This window comes from Clupea harengus, chromosome 22 (genome assembly GCF_900700415.2).
Source record: "Clupea harengus chromosome 22, Ch_v2.0.2, whole genome shotgun sequence".
Taxonomy (NCBI): domain Eukaryota; kingdom Metazoa; phylum Chordata; class Actinopteri; order Clupeiformes; family Clupeidae; genus Clupea; species Clupea harengus.
In genome coordinates, this window is record NC_045173.1 from 8,041,940 (window position 1) to 8,062,569 (window position 20,630).

The window sequence follows — 20,630 nt, forward strand, 5'->3', positions numbered from 1 at the left end:
TGTCCAGCAATGGTTTGAAATTCGTGCACATACAATAGTAGTTCCTCCCTGCCTCCTTTCCTCAAGCCAATTGAGTTCTTCTTGGAGATGGAAAGCATATGATCAGTGTGTGTTGTAGCTAGTGCCGTTGGCGGAATGTAGTCAGTTTTCTTTTCTTTTTTGAGCAAACAGAGAAACCAGTTGTGATAATACTGTAGGACCTCTGGATTTATCCGTTTGTCTGGTGGTGAAGGAATAAGCTATGGAGAATGGGAACCTTGCTGTTCTGCAGAGTGATCTGGGCTAATGTTCACGGTATGACTATGAAGTCTCTTGTGCACAAGCTGCATGGCGATCAACAAAGGAGATAACTTGAGCCAGTCAGTAGCCTTGGTGTTGCACCATCACTAGTGCAATGCATGCTCTCACAATGCATGTTCTGCAAAAGAAATTCTGCAAAAACGTTCTGCAACAAAAGTTCCAAACTTCTTAAGACAGCATGCATTGACATTCCTGACAGGTTTCCAGAGTTTCCAGAGTAGAGTGCAGTGAGACGCGAGAGGTGTTTACCAAATGAACATGAAATGTTGAAATGAAATTTACCTGTGTCTTCAACTGGGTCGTCATAGTTTTCTGTCGTATGAGTTATCTAGCGTGGGATGACCAGTTGCTCACTACAGTGGAGGTCAGTGGGGCAGGGAAAATGTTAATTAGAAGCAATGATATTTGGGTATTAGCTACGAGAAAGTTTCAGCAACTGACATTTTATGTTGCAAAATGAGTGTGCCTAACAGGACAAACAGCACTGTGCTCATCATATCTTTATAGGCAAGGCAAGGAAAGTTTATTTATATAGCACAATTCATACACCGTGGTAATTCAATGTGCTTCACATAAATACACAACAATGTGCTTCACATACATAAATACACAATGGCAATACAATGTGCTTCACATAAATAAAAGCAAAAGGTCAGTACATGATCATAAAAACAGTACATTTTAGGAAATAAAAGCATGAGAACATTAAGGCATAAAAACAGTAAAAGATAGGAAATAAAAGCATAAAAAAGAATAATAAAAATCACTAGTCTACTACAGTAAGCAAAAATGCTTCAAAGGAACTGTTCATAGCCAGTTAGCAGAAGGCATCTGAGAAAAGTTTGGTCTTTAGTCTAGATTTAAAACTGAAAATAGTTGGAGCGTTTTTAATGTCTTCTGGAAGTTGGTTCCAGAGGTGAACCACATAGTGGCTGAGTGCTGCTTCACCCTGTTTAGTTTGGACAGTGGGTTTTACTAATAGAAATGTATGCTGCGATCTGAGAGCTCTGAGTGGCACCTTATGTGGTCAGTTCTTTTTGTTTTTGTAAGAACTCTGGCTGCTGCATTTTGTATCATTTGAAGCTGTTTAAGGCTTTTTTTTAGGAAGGCCTGTGAACAGCCCATTGCAGTAATCAACCCTACTGGAGATAAAGGCATGAATTAGTTTTTCCAAGTCATCTTTTGACATAAAACCCCTAAGTTTGGCAATGGTAGAACGAGATGGTAGAATGCAGATTTAGTAATTGCGTTCATGTGGCTGTTCAAATTTAGATCACTGTCTAAGAGGACATCAAGATTTCTGACAGTGTCCTTTGCTTTAAGTCCTTTTTTGTTAAGAAGGTTGCCAACTGCAACAAAAAAGCTCCTGTCTTGTAAGTATGATTTCAGCCACTTGATAACAACACCTGAGACGCCAGACGTTTTAATAGCAAAACCTCACCTATTTTTTATGGCCTAATTGCTGATTACTGACAGCTGATTGCTGTGGAATCGACGAGAAAGACAAAGTACAGGTGTTTACGAGCCAAAAGGCAGGATACAATCTACAAATACAAATCTTCAGTTAGATACACATTATGTAAGATGCCCCACATGGTCCCACACAAACGTACTACTCATCCCATTATTTGATCTGTTTGCATCTGGTCACCCTAATTGCAAGCGATTGCTAAAGTATTACTTTAGTATTAGTATTTTGTCTGGTCAAAGTTGTGATGTGTGATGTTGTAGATGAGATTCTTATGAATATAATATTTCCAAAGTTTAGCATGACTTTTTTGACATTCCAAATCAGCACAATTGACCTGCATTTTTTTGTTTTGAGTTTGTTTGTATATTTGTTTTGATGGACACAAAATATGTATCCCAGTCACACTACCAGCAAATACAACGCTGAGGTAGAAGGCTGCCCCAACATTTCTTGCTAATGAAAATTAGCATGTCAGAAGAGCTGAAGGCTGTCACAGCCAAAAAAATCTCATTCTTAAACTGCAGTTGGTTCAAACTTGACTCGTCCTTCTCATGCACAAACCTTGTCACATAGTAAATCCTGAATGCATGGTAAGGGGCAAAGCAAATGAATATGACCATCACAAAGCACAGGCTTTTCACCTGTGCCCAGAACTCTTGGTGATTTAGTGCAGTCTTGCCATGTATCTTGTATACTATCCCTAGTATCCAAAGCTCAATAGCCAGGAAGACAAAAGTCACCAACAGCAGCACGGCACAAAGCAGGTAGTTTATAATGGCTACACTTGGGGTCTTCAAGGCGTCTCCAAATACAAAGCACTGGTTGCTGTCGGCTGTATTGTCGGTGCCGTACTTCATCACAGTCACAGGTATCAGCCCCAGGATGACAACCCACACAGTCAGGCTGGCAATCAGAGCATGGAGTCTCCTGTAGAATTCCAGTTTATCCCTTTTCTTGAAGAAGGAGATGAACCGCACGGCCAGGATGACGACGTAGAATATGAAAGCAATATACATGTGGGCGTGGATCATCATGCTGATGAACTTGCAAAAGTCGGGTCCTAGATTCCAGTGGCCTGAGGCGTAGAAGTACATGCGAAAGGGAACAGTCAGCAGGAACAATATGTGCACGGCGATCAAGTTGAGCACTGCCATGGTCGTGACAGATCGCACATTGGACTTCAAGATGTCAATCGTGAGTGCGATGCCACAGATGCCGACAACAAGGACCACAGTGTACATGGACAGCAAGGTGTAACTGTACTCATTTGGCAGAACAGTGGTTTTGGAAGCACTGGCATTAGTGGAGTTCATTGCGCTGTCAAAGATGGAAAAAATTAATGAATTAGAGTATGTATGTGAAAATGGTTCTTTTTATTTTATTTTTTTTTACAATTTACCCATTTAAATGGGGACATGAGGCCCAATTACTGAAAAAATCTAGAACCTAGATTACTGGGGGGAAAAAACAAGCATGTTTAAGGTGGTTGTTGCAAATGGAACCTTCGTGCTCTCATTGTTTGTGTAACATTCATGTTCACACGTTTCGTTTTTCCCTGCATGGTTGTACTCTGTGTTCTTCTGATAAAGATTCTTCTGAGAGTCTAATCTTTTGTATTTGTCGTGCGTTTGGGTCCTACATTAAAGAAAGCATGACAGATGCATTGCTGTTGCCAGTCCTAAACTGGGAGTTGGATGTCAGGAAGTTAGCGTTAAGACTTGTATTCCTGGCACAATCCTCTGCACCTCAAATGGCCTTCCATGTGTGTTTTTAGTGGATATACAGTATGTCAGTAGGTTGGAGGACCACAGTGTACATGGCCAGCAAGGTGTACCTGTACCCATTTGGCAGAACAGTGGTGTTGGAAGCACTGGCATCTGTGGAGTTCATTGCACTGTCAAAGATGGAAAACAATTATGAATTAGAGTATGTTTGTGAAAATGGTTCCTTTTTTTCTTTTTTTTTTTTACAATTTAGAGACATGAGGCCAAATTCCTGAAAAAATCTAGAACCTAGATTACTGGGGGGGAAAACGCATGTTTAAGGTGGTTGTTGCAAATGGAACCTTCGTGCTCTCATTGTTTGTGTAACATTCATGTTCACACGTTTCGTTTTTCCCTGCATGGTTGTACTGAGAGTGCAAGCTTTTGTTTTTGTCGTGCGTTTGGGTCCTACATTAAAGAAAGCATGACAGATGCTTATGCATTGCTGTTGCCAGTCCCAAACTGTGAGTTGGATGTGATCAGGGTGTTAGTGTTAAGACTTCTCTGGCCTCGCATGTGGGTTTTCAGTGAATATATGTCAGTAGGTGGTAATGACCTTATTCAGCTGAATACTCTATATATAGTATGGGGGAGCTGCCAATTCATGCACCAATGCATGTCGAAACCGTTATTCTTCTGCAAAACTTGACTTGTCATTTAGGTCAGCGGTTTTTCATTTTTGCCAGTCAGTGTTGTTAGTTCCTCTAGAGGTATACACTAACTGTCACTTGTTACCTTATGAAATTCAATGGGGTATTAAAATCCACATTAGTGAATCTACACCTATGCCTCCACATCTCTAACACTGAAATGAAAAGTGCACTATTTGTGGATTGCACTACAGAATTATGAAGATGCAGTGACGCTGTTACTGAAAGAAGTTGACTTCAGGCTATAGATTGATGCAGCAAACACAATGCAACACTGCTGTCTGTTCAGCTTACCCGACGCATGTGGCAAGGCATCCAGGCCATAACGGACTATAAACCCACCAACACCTCCCCCCAAACCGGCGAAGAATCATTCCCTGATGAGCTTAACAGCTTTTATGCACGCTTCGACAGGGACAACCAGGAGGCGGCCATCAAGGCTGTGCTCACTACAGACAACCAACCCCTCACACTCTCCTCCACCGACGAATGTGCTGCACTGAGCAGGACTAATGCACAAAAGGCTGCTGGCCCTGATGGCATCCCTGGACGGGTGCTCAGGTCCTGTGCTGGGCAGCTGACTGAGGTCTTGACTGACATATTCAACATGTCACTGGCCCAAGCAGCTGTCCCCACGTGCTTCAAAACCACCTCCATCGTGCCGGTGCCAAAGCACTCCAAGGCAGCGAGCCTTAATGACTTTCGCCCAGTTGCACTCACCCCAACCATAATGAAGTGCTTCGAGAGGCTGGTCCTGGCTCATCTCAAATCATGCCTACCACCCACACTGGACCCCCTCCAATTCGCCTACCGCCAGAATAGGAGCACGGAGGATGCCATCTCCACGGACCTACACTCCGCCCTTTCCCACCTGGACAACAGTAACACATACGCGAGACTGTTGTTCATAGACTTCAGCTCTGCATTTAACACCATAATCCCCTCCAAACTGATCACAAAACTCAGTGATCTGGGCATCAACACCTCCCTCAGTAACTGGATTCTGGACTTCCTAACCAACAGACCCCAGTCTGTCAGGTTAGACAACAACACCTCCTCAACCCTCATCCTGAACACTGGTGTCCCACAGGGCTGCGTGCTGAGCCCTCTCCTCTACTCCCTCTTCACCTACGACTGACGTTCTAATACCATTGTAAAGTTTGCAGACGACACAACGGTGATTGGCCTCATCAGCAACAACGATGTGTCGGCCTACAGGGAAGAGGTTCAGCACCTGGCAGAGTGGTGTGCCAATAACAACCTGGCTCTCAACACCATGAAAACCAAGGAGCTAATTGTGGACTTCAGGAGGACCAAAGGTGGCGCACACACCCCGATCTGTATCAACGGGACGGAGGTGGAGCGTGTCGCCAGCTTTAAATTCCTGGGTGTCCACATCTCCGAGGACCTCTCTTGGACCCTCAACACCTCAACTCTAATCAAGAAGGCTCACCAACGTCTCTTCTTCCTGAGGAGATTGAAGAAGGCAAATCTGTCTCCTCAGATTCTGGTGATCTTCTACCGCTGCACCATTGAGAGCATCCTCACCAACTGCATCTCAGTCTGGTATGGCAGCTGCTCTGTTGCAGACCGCAAAACTCTCCAGAGGGTAGTGAAAACTGCCTAACGCATCACTGGTTCCCCACTCCCCTCCATCGAGGCTGTCCAGCGCAAAAGATGTCTGCGGAAAGCGCGCAGCATCGAGAAGGACAGCTCCCATCCCAACCACAGACTGTTTGCCCTCCTCCCCTCAGGGAGGCGCTACAGGGTCCTCCGTTCCCGGACCAGCAGGCTCAGGAACAGCTTCTTCCCTGCGGCTGTCACCCTGCTGAACTCTGCATCACGGTGACCCCCCCTGGCTATCCCCTCACATTCCTTCCTACAGTGACTGTATTCCCCCCTCTACCCTGGCCTGACTGCCACACACCTCCCCCAGCCACTGAACATTTGCACTAAAACTGTTCATTTGTTTAAAATTGTTGTCCATATCCATACTCACCGTACTTATATCTTATGTCTCCTACCTCATTTATAACTTCTACTGCCACTTTCACCTGTACTTCACCTGCACTTTACATATATCTATATCATATATCTATATCACATCTGCACTAATCACCATTATTGCTGCTTACTGTTCATATCACTTATGTCTTATACCATACTGTATATATTCTATTTATCTATTTTTATATTACCACTTTGCACATACTCTGCACTCTTCTGATTTTGCACTTCTGGTTAGATGCTAACTGCATTTCGTTGCCTCAGTACTTATACTCTGTGCAATGACAATAAAGTTAAATCTAATCTAATCTAATCTAATCTAAGTCTGTTTATTGTTCAAAATATCTCTTTAAACCAAAAATTGGGCAGTTCAAACTATATACTAAACCCATGTTTTCACACAGTTTTCTGATCAGAAAATATTAAAATAAACAGCAGGGCAATGCCAAGACGCATGAAAGCTGTTATTGTTAAACAAGGTTATTCCACCAAATATTGATTTCTGAACTCTTCCTAAGTTAAAACATTAGTATTGTGTTGTTTAAAAATGAATATGAACTTGTTTTCTTTGCATTATTCGAGATTTTAAACACTGCATCTTTGTTGTTATTTTGACCAGTTGTCATTTTCCTGCAAATAAATGCTCTAAAAATGCTCTCTTTTTTTAATTGGTAGAAATGTTGTTAGTAGTTTATAGAATAAAACTAAAATGTTCATTTTACTCAAACACATATCAATAAAGAGTTAAACCAGAGAAACTGATACATTTGAAGTGGTCTCTTATTTTTTTCCCGAGCTATATATTTTACATGTATTCCTCATAATATCCTCCTGCAGTGAATTATGTCATTGAGAATTCAGGTGGTGAGCACTTGGTGTGCCCCTTGACCATTTCTGGAGAATCATACAAGAAGGAAAATCTTCAAATTGCCAGTATTACACTATTGTAAGAATCATGATCCCGTTTCAAAGAAAACAAAACCTTTTTAGCAACTTATTACGGCTAATAGTTTACATTTACCATGGTAAATAACACGAATAGAGATGTAGAAAGCATGATTGAAATACTAACGAGAGAAACTGTGTTTGTCCTTACCATATGGCAGCCATCCTTCCAACCAATGAAACAAAACTCTAAATAGTAAATATTCACTATGACACATGTAGACCGATGCTCTTTCTGTCTCTGTCTCTGCCTCTGTTTTGCACCATACGATTAATAAAATAATCGACTCACCTTTTGTTTAAACTGCGTTGAGATATTAATGGTTGTAATGATGTGGTGGCTTCCTTGTACGAGACACTGTGTGAGCATGGGTATGATAAACGAACATGAAGTAGGCTGACGTTTAAGTAGCGTGTTCTATGCAACTTCATTATTGCTTCATGTGAATGGTCCATGCAGTGATAAGGTCAGGTTGGAAATCTCTCCAACTCCCCCTCTGCTTGACAAAGATGACTGTTTACTCATTTGGCATCTATTCTCTCCTCTGCATGAACATTATGCCTAACAGGTTGCTTTGAAGCAGTTCTGAAAATGTCAACACGATTGTTCTCTGAATTCATGTAGCTGCGAAATAAAGTCTCAATGTTTACAAATATCTCAGGCATTTCTTAGTATTTCTTTCACAGATTTTGTGAACGATGTTTTAACAAAACAGCTGTCCATCTTTGTCTCTTTAGAAGACAACAGAAACCTACTGTAAACTGCCTGAAAGACGATTACCAGAAACAGAAGACTTCTATGAAATTCAGGTGACTTACAGAGTTGGCATTAGAGTGGCATCATTCCTCTACTCTTCCTTTGTCCAGCAATGGTTTGAAACTCATGCACATACAATAATAGTTCCTCCCTGCCTCCTTTCCTCAAGCCAATTGAGTTCTTCTTGGAGAGGAAAAGTATATGATCAGTGTGTGTTGTAGCCAGTGCGGACTGTAGTCCGTTTTCTTTTCTTTTTTGAGCACACGGAGAAACCAGTTGTGAAATCATTTACGGACCTCTGGAATACCACCGGGAGACGCACGGGTGAGATTTCTCCTTTGGTTTGGGTCGTTACCGCGATGAGTACATTTCGGGACTCAAACTACCGGTATACGGACTGATTCTACGCTACACGACATTTTGAAGTTTACTGACTGTGGAGTGAATCTATCTTATCTTTCGGATTTTGCCGTCTAAAACAGACTGAGAATGAATTATGAACTGTGATTGCTTCCTTTCAAACTTTACTTTCCCACCTTTCATATTTCTTGGTTTGGTGAATAAATTAAGGATCGATAGTTTAACATGTTTAACTCCTTCATATGCATTCAGGGTGCAAGCAGGTCTACACCATAGTGGGAGTGTTCTTTTGCTGGATGCCATCAGCCTCTATTTGGAGTGGATGTCAGGAGTAGACTGAAGGCCTGCTATTCCTGCTTGGGCCACCTGCCTGTGGTGAAGGAATAAGCAATGGGGATGGGAACATTGCTGTTCTGCAGACTGATCTGGGCTAATGCTCACCTTATGACTATGAAGTCTCTTGTGCACAAGCTGCATGCCGATCAACAAAGGAGACAACTTGAGCCAGTCAGTAGCCTTGGTGTTGCACCATCACTAGTGCAATGCATGTTCTGCAAAAACGTTCTGCAAAACAACTTGCAAAAGTCGCTGTCCTGTACATTCATAATTATACCTTGTGACATGCCATGTCTTGAACATAATTCATATCATGTGTCAGGTATTACTGAACATGTGGCTGGTATAGCTAAAGAAGTGCATAACTTTACACTTTTTAATGTTGTCTCCTTTACCAAAGTGTCTGGTGATAACCTTGTCCATAACATTTCAAATTCATCTATGTGTGTTGTTGTGGTTTTCATTTTCATAAAAATAGAGTAATCCCCACCAAATCCTGATAAGAAGACTTACTTCCTTCCACACAAGTTACAGAATTTATTTAGTCCCCCCTTACTTAGATGCTACTGTGCTGCCGTGTCTTCATTGGTACCCTTCTTACAAACGGACTTGACCAAAGGCAGACTAGGTCATTATTACTGGGTCAGCCAGTATTCTAGTGTTAATCTGATACAGCTGACTCAGAGACATTCCTGTCAGGGCATACACTTCCTGTCAGGGCATACATTTTGAAACTAAATGATCCAACTATCCCAGCTCCGAGAACTGATTACGATTGTAGCGCCCCCTAGTGTACAGCTGACTACGCCACCCCTTGATCTCAATTTGTCTGTGCTAAGGCCAGAGCAAGGGGAACTCTGTCTCAATAATCCATACAGACACAGGTTCTTGGAAAAGTATAAAAATAGTCTTTTTTATTAATACATGGTATTAAAGTGCTGGTTTGGTTGGTCGACAGTAAAATAAATAACAAGGGAACACAGTGGGGAATCGCCAAGCTAACGGCACAGGAGCCAGAGAAGACAATGAGAACCACAACTAGAAGGGTTAGGGTCCCAATCACACGTGATCACTGTCTATAGACACACTGCAACTAAATGTAACTCTGATAAACTTAATTTAAGGACTTAAGACTTCATGCTTCACAGCAACTTCCTGTCACACGTCTAAGCTACACATTAAGTGCAAGAGGGGGAACTAGGGAGATTGCCTTCTCAAAAGGGCCCTGTATGCTACCCTGGCTCCACCACCACCGAGGCTGGCTACACGAGAGGGAGGGGGGACAAAACAAAGGAATAAAGAAACCACTCTAGCCTGTGATGTACAATAACTGCACTCACACTACAATACTCGTTACAATCAACAGGCTAGAGGAAAAACAAACCAAAATCTAGTTAAACAATAATCACCACCACAATCATACGTGTAGAGAACAGCAACACTCCAAATGCTGGTTGCAGTTAAACAGTCTAAAAACATAAACAGACAATTAATACCGGTTGATCACATTCCATTGGCAATACAATTCATGATCTAGATTTATTCATCACAACAAACAGGATAAAGATGCCACATGACAAAGTGGTCAATATAAAAGGCATGCCTACTATTAAATCGCTATAAAGCGACCAGGGAAATAGCATCTATGCACATTCCTCCGGGCAAATGAGCTACACCACTACGGCAGAGCATAACTCAGAGACGTACCTGCCGCTCACGTTACCGGATGCAAGGAACGCTACGTTTATCGCAGGTACCCCACGACAGCCACAATACCCAGCGGGTGCTGGGTGAAAACAAATACACATCATATTACAATCTGTCAGTTAAAAACAGTGTACAACAACGGTTATGCTTGCCGTTACATTATCGTACCTTGTCCATGGAAATGATCACGCAAAACACTGGTACACCGCGGTTCAATCAGCGTCTGCTTCCCCATACACACTATTGAAACAAACATTTCTTAGCATGCTAACCCGCAGTGAATCAGAATCAAGGAAAACCGCTTTGACATACCTTCGTAGTTCGAGACAGCACCCACATCATTGCTTCCTCACACCAGTGCCAGCAGCAGAGTGATAACATACCGGCATAAGGACCCCAGGTGTCTATATATATATACACGCCTACCTCTACGGCATTTAGGTGGCCTACCAGATGCCCACTCCACCCCCCAATTAGTGACGTGATTGGCACTGGGAAGAGAGCGCACAAAGGAGGGAGAGACTAATGGAGCCTAGTCCTAACCTGGTGCCCAGGCTACACGATGATTACAGTGTGGGCATTTAGAATCAGTTTTGACAGAAACAGGTAATTCATTAGTTGCTGAATCAATCAAGCTTTCCTTAAAACTATTGCTACCAGCTGTGGTTACTCTTTGAGTTCTGTCCCATGATTGAGGAAAACAAAATAACTATTGGAACTCACAAAATGCAGTAAAACTCTTTTTTTCAGTTCTGCAATGAGATTAAATTAATCCTCTTGCACACATTCAGAAAGTGAGTAAATGCAGTGACGCTGGCTTTACACTGTATACTTTACATTATTATTATTGTGCAGAATGTTCACCAGCATCAATATTCAGTATTTTACTTATGTTAAAGGGACAACCTTTTGATTACATTATACAACAACACATCCCTGAAAGAAAACTCAGTTGGTCTTCTCTGTCATCCTTTCAGTAAATACAAGCAACCAGAACAATCTATGATGCTTTATAAACGGTCATATTATTGCAAAAGTATTTAAATATACACATATAGTGGAGCAAATTGTGAACTAGGGCCCAACTGATTATCTAGGATTAGCCTACTGCATCCTGTGTCTAATCCAAACCACGGCACAGAAAACCCAGCAACAGCACTGAAGAAAGCACCGAACTTTCATAGGACTTAATTTCTGATGGTGCCAAAACAGCACACAGACCATTTACTGTTATGTTTTATGCACATCTGAGTTCAGCTATGCTCTAATTTTGGAAGTCGCTCGTGGACATGGCTAACATATACACATTAAGGTAAGACTTTACTCTTAATGCTTAAGCCTGTTTATTAGTGCCACATAGTAACAGGGTTTGGTATGTGTAATGTACATGAAACAATGCTTCTCACACATAAAGGAAGATGATAAAATATCTGGAAGTACTAACATTTCTGACAGAAATAGGTGCAAAAATAAATGAATGAAAAACAGAATAGCTGCAAAAATAATGAATTGGTGCAAAAAAAAAATTATTCCACCTCCACCACTAGTCTTTTACAATAAGGTACACCCTTAGGCTACTTAACTTCTGGCTGACTTTAGTAATTTGCCGTGTAGATTAGGCCTGTAGCATCCAAGTAATATATATTTTGCTTGCTAACAAATGTAACATTATGGTTCATCATGAATATTAAACTGTGAAATTTCAGCAGTGGCACTACTTACTCGGTTGAGTTTGGCCTTTTAGGGAGGGGTGAAAGCACACCGCTGTAAAGGAAATGAGTACGCTGAACACAAGACAAAAGGAGAACATCGCTGAGAAAAGGAATACAGCACTTTAATCGTTCTATTTCAAATATGTTGGTTTTAAAATCGTTGTAAGCCATGATCATAATCGAAATTAGATTAATTGCACAGCCCTAAAATGGTTAAATTTCTCTCAAACTTCCCATCACAGAGCATTTTTTTGTGGTCAGTGGTCTTCCTCAGCAAGACTTGATGGCAAAACAGTGATCATCACAGGTGCCAACACAGGGATTGGCAAAGAAACAACCAGGGACCTCGCCAAAAGAGGTACATTTTTCCAATGTTCTAGAACTTTCACTCATACACAAATACACTCTCAGTGAAAGGTGTCTATCCCCATGTTAATAGTAAGGCCACAGATAATCAAAGAGTTTTTTGTATGCTCATCATTGATTTGTTTAATTGTTTGCTGGCCTTTGTAATGTAATAACTATAGGCTGTCTGCTTTCCTGTGACGCTGGCTCCATAGGTGCAAGGATTATCATGGCATGTAGAGATGTTGCAAAAGCTGAGACCACCCTGAAAGAGATCACAGAGGAATCAGGAAATCAAAATGTTGTGATCAGAAAACTAGATCTGTCTGACACAAAGTCCATCAAAGAATTTGCAGAGGTAATCAACAGAGGTAAGCTTACACTTGGGAGTGGGTGTTATGTTGAATATACAATTTTTTTTGGGCACAAAAATGTAACCATAGCACATCTAAAATATATAACAAATACACAGACACTGTGACAATATCTATTGGTTATCAATACTGTATATTTTTACATTGCATGACAGACGAGAGGCAAGTGAACATTCTCATCAACAATGCTGGAATCATGATGTGCCCTTATTCAAAGACAGCAGATGGATTTGAGATGCAATTTGGTGTAAACCATTTGGGTGAGAAATCAGAATATTCATACATACTTAAGTATTTAAATACTTATGAAATACTTAAGTATGAGCCTGGTCATGAGGGTGGGTACATGGGGAATTAAACAGAAAAATGGCTGACGACTGGTGTGTTTTAGGTCATTTCTTGCTGACCTTCCTATTGCTGGACTTAATGAAAAGGTCTGCTCCTGCAAGGATCATCAATATCTCCTCAATGGCACACAGTTGGGGGTCCATCCAGCTGGATGACATTAACAGTGAGAGGCACTACCACAGCAGACGAGCATACGGACAGAGCAAACTGGCAAACATACTCAGCACCCACTCCCTGGCAAAGAGGCTCAAGGGTTCGTGTTATACAGAATTCTCCATTTTTCACATATTTAATATACTAAACAGGGGCACATAACACACACAACTGATTATCGAGTCTTACTAGACAGGGGCACATAACACATTAATAAACCATTATTTAGCGATAACTCTGTGTATTGGAAGCTGTGCCCTTACCCTTTTTAGATACAGGAGTAAATGTGTATGTCATCCACCCGGGAGTGGTGCGCACAGAGCTGAAGAGACACATGAACATCCCCCTGCTGGTGATGTGGAAGATTGTCAGGCCTTTCACCAAGACCAAGGTGCAGGGAGCTCAGACATCCATCTACTGTGCTGTGGAACCAGAGCTGGACACAGAAAGTGGTGGATATTACAGGTGAGCAGCACACAGCACACTCACAATTTATATATATAGTCTTCTGTCATTTCATTTACTTGGATGATGCATTGGGAAAACTCATACTTTACCTTTCAACTCCCACAGCAACTGTGGCCCTGCAGGCTGTTCCAGGGCAGCGAGAGACGATGACATGGCAGAGAAACTGTGGGAACTCAGCTGCCAGATGTTGGGAATTATCTGGGAATAGCGCACTGATTTTATGGAAAGCATGCCTAAAGTATAGAATTTCAATTAGGTGTGAAATCAACATGTTATGAGAGGGGCGATTAAAATGCTGTGATCCTACCACCTCCACAACTACTTACATATCTGTGGCGCTCGCACACTTTGGGTGTACCACCCACACTCTGTGATTCTGTTTTTAATCTCAAGGACAAATATGGGGATGAGGACAAACTACAGTGATGTAGTGATGTAGACAAGAAGGAGAAATATGTCCTTAGTGACTCTTGGATGCATTCATTACACACTGACACACTACAGAATTCACCCACCTAGATTGCTACTGCTGACTATGTTGTTGCTCCCATTAATTTGTGCCAATTTTTTCAGTTCTGTGTTGTGCATTTTTGCTGATTTGGTGTTATTTTCTGAAGTGTAATTCAATTAAATTCAAAATCATATCTAGAACAACTTTTTCTCCAAACCTCTCACTCTAAAGCCCTCAAGACTGATTCATTCTGCCTTCACCTTGCATCCTCCACTTAACTTTACAGTAGGCTAATGGGTGTACAGAACTGCACGCTGTAATGAGGCCCACATGCCAATACAGTTCTGCCAAGTGTTGGCTCACTTAATGGTAGCAGGAGCTCTCTTGCATCAAAAAGGCAGTTGTCTTAAGGAGTTTCTCGCTCGTTTGATTCCACTCCACTGCTTCCTACTTCAGGTTTCTCCCGTGTTTGATATATCTAATCAAATGGGGTGTCAAGCTTGCTTTCAAGGTTGCTTTTGGTAATCAGCAACAGTCACGAGTGAGAATTTTGACAAAGGACTGTGGACCTCGACCGGACTGGATCACTAGATGGCGATACTGATTGTAGAAGCCGATGACTCTATCAACCGAATAACAGAAATGAAGAATGACAACGATGTGCGCATGTGTGAGTTCAAAACGTCATCGTCGTTCCTAAACTTACGTGGCTTTATTTTCATCAAGTGAGCTACTGGGTTTTTGTCTGTGTCATTCGTGCTCTGATATCCTGAACCTAAGGTGAGTTTGATAAATTACACGTTAAAGTGTATTTGTTATATTTTTTTTCCCTAAGGGTGTATGACTGCCTAGTGATGTCAAATCTCGACGTTTATTTTTTTATACTGTTTTTCCGTAAGGGTGTGTGACTGCCTAGCATCGTCAAATCTCGACATAGGCTACCATTTGGTCATCCCATTCGTCGACTTGCTAATACTGGCTATCAGACAGTTTGTTATTTGGTTCCCGCTCTTATGTTTACGGTGCCGATTGACTTGTATTCATTTTTTTGTTGTTGTTCGAGCAACTGCTCTTGCGTGTGCGTGCACAACAGAAGCACGAACATTCGTTCTGGCTCTCCTGCCATCAACCCTGCCAAAGATACGTGGACATTCAGACGTATTGAACTAGGCGGCAACATTCGTTCGGAATGCTTGGTCTTGCTAACTTTATTTAAAGGGACCGCAAAGCAAGCTAGCGAACATCTAGACCGGTATCTTTGTGCCTTATAAAATGTTATATATTATCACGGAACCCGCTACGGCAATTATCAACCTCTCCTCCATTTTGCTTGGAACTAATGCATGATGGGAGCCAGAGTTTATACAGTTGTGTTCTCTACAATTCTCTCAAGTGGAGGACTTCTAAATTCCGATTGGTTGCTGCCGAACTGCGTCAAAGCTCATTACCATAAAGTTGCCCAATCCATGCCGCTGTTCGCTTCCGAGAGACGCTGGCTGTTTATCTCCGAATGCTAGGACGTTGTCTTGCCTAGCCTCTGAAGGACCCGACTGGGAAGAACTCAGATGGACACGTCCTAACCAGCTTTGAGAAAACGCCCGTCACTTCACATAGAACATGAATGACTTCCGGTTGCCAGGGCGAATTTTGATGGCCTCTGGTGTGCAAATTACTCACACGGTTGGAATAATCTGCACTTTTATAATACTCTACTATACCTGAAAGACATCCACAAATAATGGTCAAGAACTACAGTAGCAACTTTTAGAGAAGTTTTAATCTAAAACTCAAACCCGGTTTTTCCATTCTTTGTGTATTATAAACGTGAAACGGTGCAGAGATTATTCCAATGGCGTGAGTAGCAGCATTTGAGCGAATACCTGCAAATCAAGTCAATGTGGAAGTCAATGGACACGTAAGCACGTGAAGAGTGGGGACCAAAGTGAACAGTGCCAGATATAATTTGGTAATGGATAGATATAATGTATGAACTATTATTATAAGAATTAATTATATTATATGAATGCTTTACTTATTTTTTTGTATTTTGTATTTTTTTTACCCTAGCCTGCTCCAATGGATCAAGTGTTGCAATTTGTGGAGCCGGGTAGGCAGTTTTGCAAAGACTCCTTAAGGCTTGTGAAGAGATGCACAAAACCTGACAGAAAAGGTAACTAAAATGACTAAATAACTGACTAGAATTCTTGCCTGTATGTTAATGATGTATAACTTGCCAAACTAAATAGACCCACAGAGTCAAAGTCCTTACATACATTCCATGAAAATAAAAACTGTTCTGGGAAACATATGGTTGTGTTTCAAATAACCGAATGCATGTTGTCCTGCTGTCACTTCATTATAATAATTTTTTGTTTTGTGAAGCATATGAAGACAAGCCTGTTTTTTTAGTGACCTGGATCTTGACCTATTCACATTAATGTTAAATTATCCAATTACAGAATTCCAGAAGATCGCCATCGCAACAGCAATTGGTTTTGCAATCATGGGTTTTATTGGATTTTTCGTCAAACTCATCCACATCCCCATTAATAACATCATTGTGTAAGTAAACTGTCCTTTTCATTTTTCTGTAAAAAAAACAGTCATAATCTGTGGTAAAATTATAGGATTTGTGTGAAACAAATGGCCTTATTCTTTAAATTATTTGTGTTACAGAGGTGGCTAACCAGAATCCCTTCTAAACTGACCAGATTCATGACTGGACAATGAATCGTGATGGGAGATGATGTGTTCTGATGTATGTCTTAATTTAAACATGCCAGGAACATTTGTATTTTATTAATAAAACTGTTTCATTCTTTGCACATGCTGGTCTTGTCTTTTCTGTCACCTGCTTCAAGACTTCTTTTTAAAGTAGCCTACTTCTTCCCTGCATAGTCTATAGCTTCACCTTCAATGGGATTGGCAGCCTGTACAGACAAACTGACACTTTTCAGGGCTCATGTTGATGCGTTTCTGCAGAACTGTTTAAACTTTGAAGTTGATTCTGAAAGTAGGCAATTGGGAAATAATGGTCATTTGAGAGCACCCTTTAAGAATTGAGCTGAAATGTTGAATGCTAAGGTAATTTGGCAATTCTGATAAATGCTAGAGAGGCCACTCCTTTTGTTCCCTCTGTTGGGCTGGTCTTGAAACCTTGTCACAAAAATATCCAGGTACATGGCTAGTGATATAAAGTTGTGTGTGGGCATTTAGGCATGGATATGTGGCGTGTAGCCTATGGTGTTTTGTGTCTCATTCTTAGGGAATGGAGAGTTTTACAAATTTTGCCAAGCTTAAGAGTAGCGACATGATCATCACATTCGAAAGCCATGATGACCGTGATAGTCTTGGTAGCCGTGGTTTCTATACTGATATAAATAACAGACATACAGATATGAACAATTATGTACAGTAATGCAAGGCAGGATGGGAATCTTTGCCTTGTAAAAGCACAGATGGCCTAGTTGTAATTTCTCATTAGGTGTGGGTCAGTGGTAGTTAGATTATGCCCCTAACAACATACCAGAACTGCATTGTTCAATTTGGTTGACTAAGTGATATTGCATTAGAAGATGATTTATTTGTTGTGTTTGTCATGTTTTCATTTGAATGGTCTCAGACTGAGTGGTACAGATGTCTTAGTCCTGCAGCAGAATAGTCTTAACCTGGATCTCAGAAACATGAGAATTCTGGTCTCTGTGGGTTGTAGATAACCCCCCTCTTTAGGTGACAACCTCCTCTATTTGTCTGTTTGACTCTGATCCCTATCATAAACACCACTGTCTATGTGATTAATTATTATACAAGATGTAGGGCTAAATTAAATGGGTATTTAAGGGGAAGATAGTGAAAGGACTTGGAGTATTCTGTAGCCAGGGCCTCCTGCACCTTATGTGTGTAGCCAGAGCCTCCCACACCCTATGTGTGTAGCCAGGTTTGTTCATACTCTCTGAATGGTTGGAAGGTTAATATGTTTCTTTTATATTTGCAACCTTAGATTATTCACTTTAGACCCGTTTGAATATGTAACTGTATTAGTAACTTGTACTTGACAAATAAATTGTGATGCTTTGATCCACTGAAGTTTTAATAGTTAACAGTGTTTCCGCAACTACTGGCTAGGATTAGTTTCAATCCAAAAAGCAGTCATGTAAGTCTTGAGGTACCTGGCTAATCACCTGGGCTAGACACGCTGCAGCAGAACTGTTATATTGTATTTTACAGCGGTGGATTGCTTCTGAATTGCTCCCTGAATTGTTTTTGGGTGGTTATGCATGCCAGATCCCCAAATCTACAGAAGTAGTTGTAGCTCAGACTGGACAGTCTTGAGGCTATATGCTAATATTGGCCAGTTCCAGTAGGGGGAGCTCCAGAGACTGTTTCGTAACCAGTCAATGTGTTCTGTGAAGGATCAATGCCATGCACTAACTGCTGGGGGCCCATGAAGTTGGTCTGTTGAAACATTTTCAGAACACTAAATGCTGTGAAAAGACTTTAGAAAGCCAATGCAATATATTTTTTAAAAGCACAGATACTACATACATTGCACTGTTAAAAAAAGGGGAAGGGTGTGGAAGTAAAATATTGTAGTGTTTGCTCAACCCCAGGCTTTTCTTTGGCTCTAGAAAAAATAGAATAATTTAAATTACACCCTGATAATGGCTGCCTGAAAAACAGGGACAGAGGTACTAGTGACTAGTTTGATCTACAACACCGTTCCAAATCTATGTGTAGAAGCACTACAGAAGTGAAACTCATAATAATTTGTAAAATGTGTGTTTGAGTCATTCATACCTAGGCTTTCATATTATTTTTGTTATTATTATCATTATCATGTCACTGATACGCACACACATGTGAGACCATGGGAACCCAGGCTGAAACCACTGAACCCCCCCACCCCCCTGATCAGAGTCTATTATCACAGCCGTAAGGTATGAGTAGCAGTTGTGCGCTAGCAGTTATTGCACACCCTTTTCCTGTGGATTGCTGCCAAAAAACGAGGAACTGCAATGGTTCTGCTATGACCTCTACACTGATTTACATTTTGACCACTGTAAGTAGAATATGTTTGTATCTCATTATATATCATGTGGTCAGCACCCCAACCATCCTGTATAATACCTATTCACCAGCTGACTGGTGTGTGCCAGCTGGCGCCTAACACAAAATATATGCAGATCTGAATGTAAAATGCAGAAATATATTTGGTGAAACAGACATATCAATGAGTTCCAAGCACACTTACAGCATTTGTTACTTTACATAACTTTATCTCTTTCGTACTAAGAACCTCAACCTTTTCCGGGAAAGAACTGAGAGAGTTGATGTTTTATCACTGACACCTTCTACTGTTAAGTCACACCTCACTGAGTGTGTCTATATTGACTGGAAATGTCTGAGAGTAAGCGGTGACTGCCTACTTCATGTCTGATTTCCTGAAAGTGATACCTTTGTGCTGCGATACTGAACTGCCGATCTGTGCTAGAATCACTTTTGAGTCTGTGAGTCAATGAAGGTAAGACAAACTCTTCTCTCTTCTTAACCTGTGGTCCAGCAACAATGCTGAATGCATGCAATTCTACATTTAAATATTAGTTTACAGTAGTGATAATGATCACACTGGCAGTGATGGAGGTAAATACTCTATATAGTGTCAGGGTGTGCTGAGGAAGTTGTGTTACTCCTGTGTCCTTTTTTAGGTTCAGCCGAATGCAAACAACATCTCCATGCCTTTGACGGGCCACTCTAATCTTTAAGTGACCCATCTGGGGACCTGCCGAATACAAAGCCTTTGACTCCCACCACCATGACTTCCAACATGTCTGATGCGGTCTCTAACACTACAATGGAAGCTCTAAGAAAGGCAGACATTATTGTGCAAAGTCTCATATTTTCCATAGGTATGCCTGCGGTGAGCTTGGCATGTTACACCATAATACGATTAGTCAGGGTTGATCATACCACCCCTGTCTATGTCATCAACCTCCTTGTATCAGACTTTCTTCAGCTCTTGATCAGACCCCTGCTCATAAAACGTGTCCTGGAGAGAAAAGACAATAATCTCAGTGCCAGACATTTTGTGTTTCTCTTGGGAGTGTTTGGAAGCATTGGATTCATGCTGTGCATCACAGTAGAGAGATATGTGGCAGTGGCACGTCCTCTTTGGTACCAGCAAAGACACACAATCAAATGCTCTATCCTGATCTGTCTTGTTGTATGGATTTTGACGCTGACTATAACTTTGCTGAATGAATTTCTCATGTTTCCACAACAGTTGAATATCAGAGTGTATTTTATGAATGCTGTCTTCTCCCTCCTGCTGTTTGTGTGTCTTGTTATTTGCTATTTAAGAACACAGAGAGCAGTAAGGTCTGTTCAATCTCTACCTGACGAGGAGAAGAAACGGATTTTAAACTTGTTGGGAATGGTTGTGGGAACATATGGAGTGCTTTTCTTACCACTGTGCATCCTAAGTTT

At 41.3% G+C, this 20,630-nt stretch overlaps 3 protein-coding genes and 2 long non-coding RNA genes across 6 annotated transcripts; 2 read left to right on the forward strand and 3 right to left on the reverse strand.

Annotated features, from left to right (window-relative positions):
- Positions 1–1,403: 1,403 nt before the first annotated feature.
- On the reverse strand, positions 1,404–7,797 carry LOC105908400 (probable G-protein coupled receptor 141). The gene is made up of 3 exons (XM_012836901.2): positions 7,429–7,797; positions 3,606–3,665; positions 1,404–3,088 (listed from the first exon to the last, which is right to left on the reverse strand). Exons 1-3 carry the CDS (start codon positions 7,590–7,592, stop codon positions 2,176–2,178), a joined length of 1,137 nt encoding a protein of 378 aa, XP_012692355.2. The 5' UTR covers positions 7,593–7,797; the 3' UTR covers positions 1,404–2,175.
- A 1,677-nt stretch (positions 7,798–9,474) lies between these two features.
- On the reverse strand, positions 9,475–10,793 carry LOC116218510. Its single transcript, XR_004162900.2, has 4 exons — positions 10,609–10,793; positions 10,465–10,536; positions 10,297–10,375; positions 9,475–10,058 (listed from the first exon to the last, which is right to left on the reverse strand). It is a non-coding gene; the product is annotated as an uncharacterized LOC116218510 (long non-coding RNA).
- A 533-nt stretch (positions 10,794–11,326) lies between these two features.
- Positions 11,327–14,344, forward strand: si:dkey-94e7.2 (uncharacterized protein LOC100141353 homolog). The gene is made up of 7 exons (XM_012836916.3): positions 11,327–11,608; positions 12,251–12,366; positions 12,569–12,724; positions 12,883–12,987; positions 13,119–13,328; positions 13,501–13,693; positions 13,802–14,344. Exons 1-7 carry the CDS (start codon positions 11,586–11,588, stop codon positions 13,902–13,904), a joined length of 906 nt encoding a protein of 301 aa, XP_012692370.2. The 5' UTR covers positions 11,327–11,585; the 3' UTR covers positions 13,905–14,344.
- Positions 11,623–15,751, reverse strand: LOC116218511. 2 transcript variants are annotated; one of them, XR_004162902.1, is made up of 4 exons: positions 15,596–15,751; positions 13,786–13,894; positions 13,492–13,664; positions 11,623–12,618 (listed from the first exon to the last, which is right to left on the reverse strand). It is a non-coding gene; the product is annotated as an uncharacterized LOC116218511 (long non-coding RNA). The 2 variants fall into 2 exon arrangements; XR_006151551.1 differs by lacking the exons at positions 13,492–13,664; positions 13,786–13,894; positions 15,596–15,751 and adding an exon at positions 13,135–13,236.
- Positions 14,803–16,972, forward strand: LOC105908415 (protein transport protein Sec61 subunit gamma-like). The gene is made up of 4 exons (XM_012836915.3): positions 14,803–14,927; positions 16,215–16,317; positions 16,607–16,709; positions 16,824–16,972. Exons 2-4 carry the CDS (start codon positions 16,224–16,226, stop codon positions 16,831–16,833), a joined length of 207 nt encoding a protein of 68 aa, XP_012692369.1. The 5' UTR covers positions 14,803–14,927; positions 16,215–16,223; the 3' UTR covers positions 16,834–16,972.
- The last annotated feature ends 3,658 nt before the right edge of the window (positions 16,973–20,630 follow it).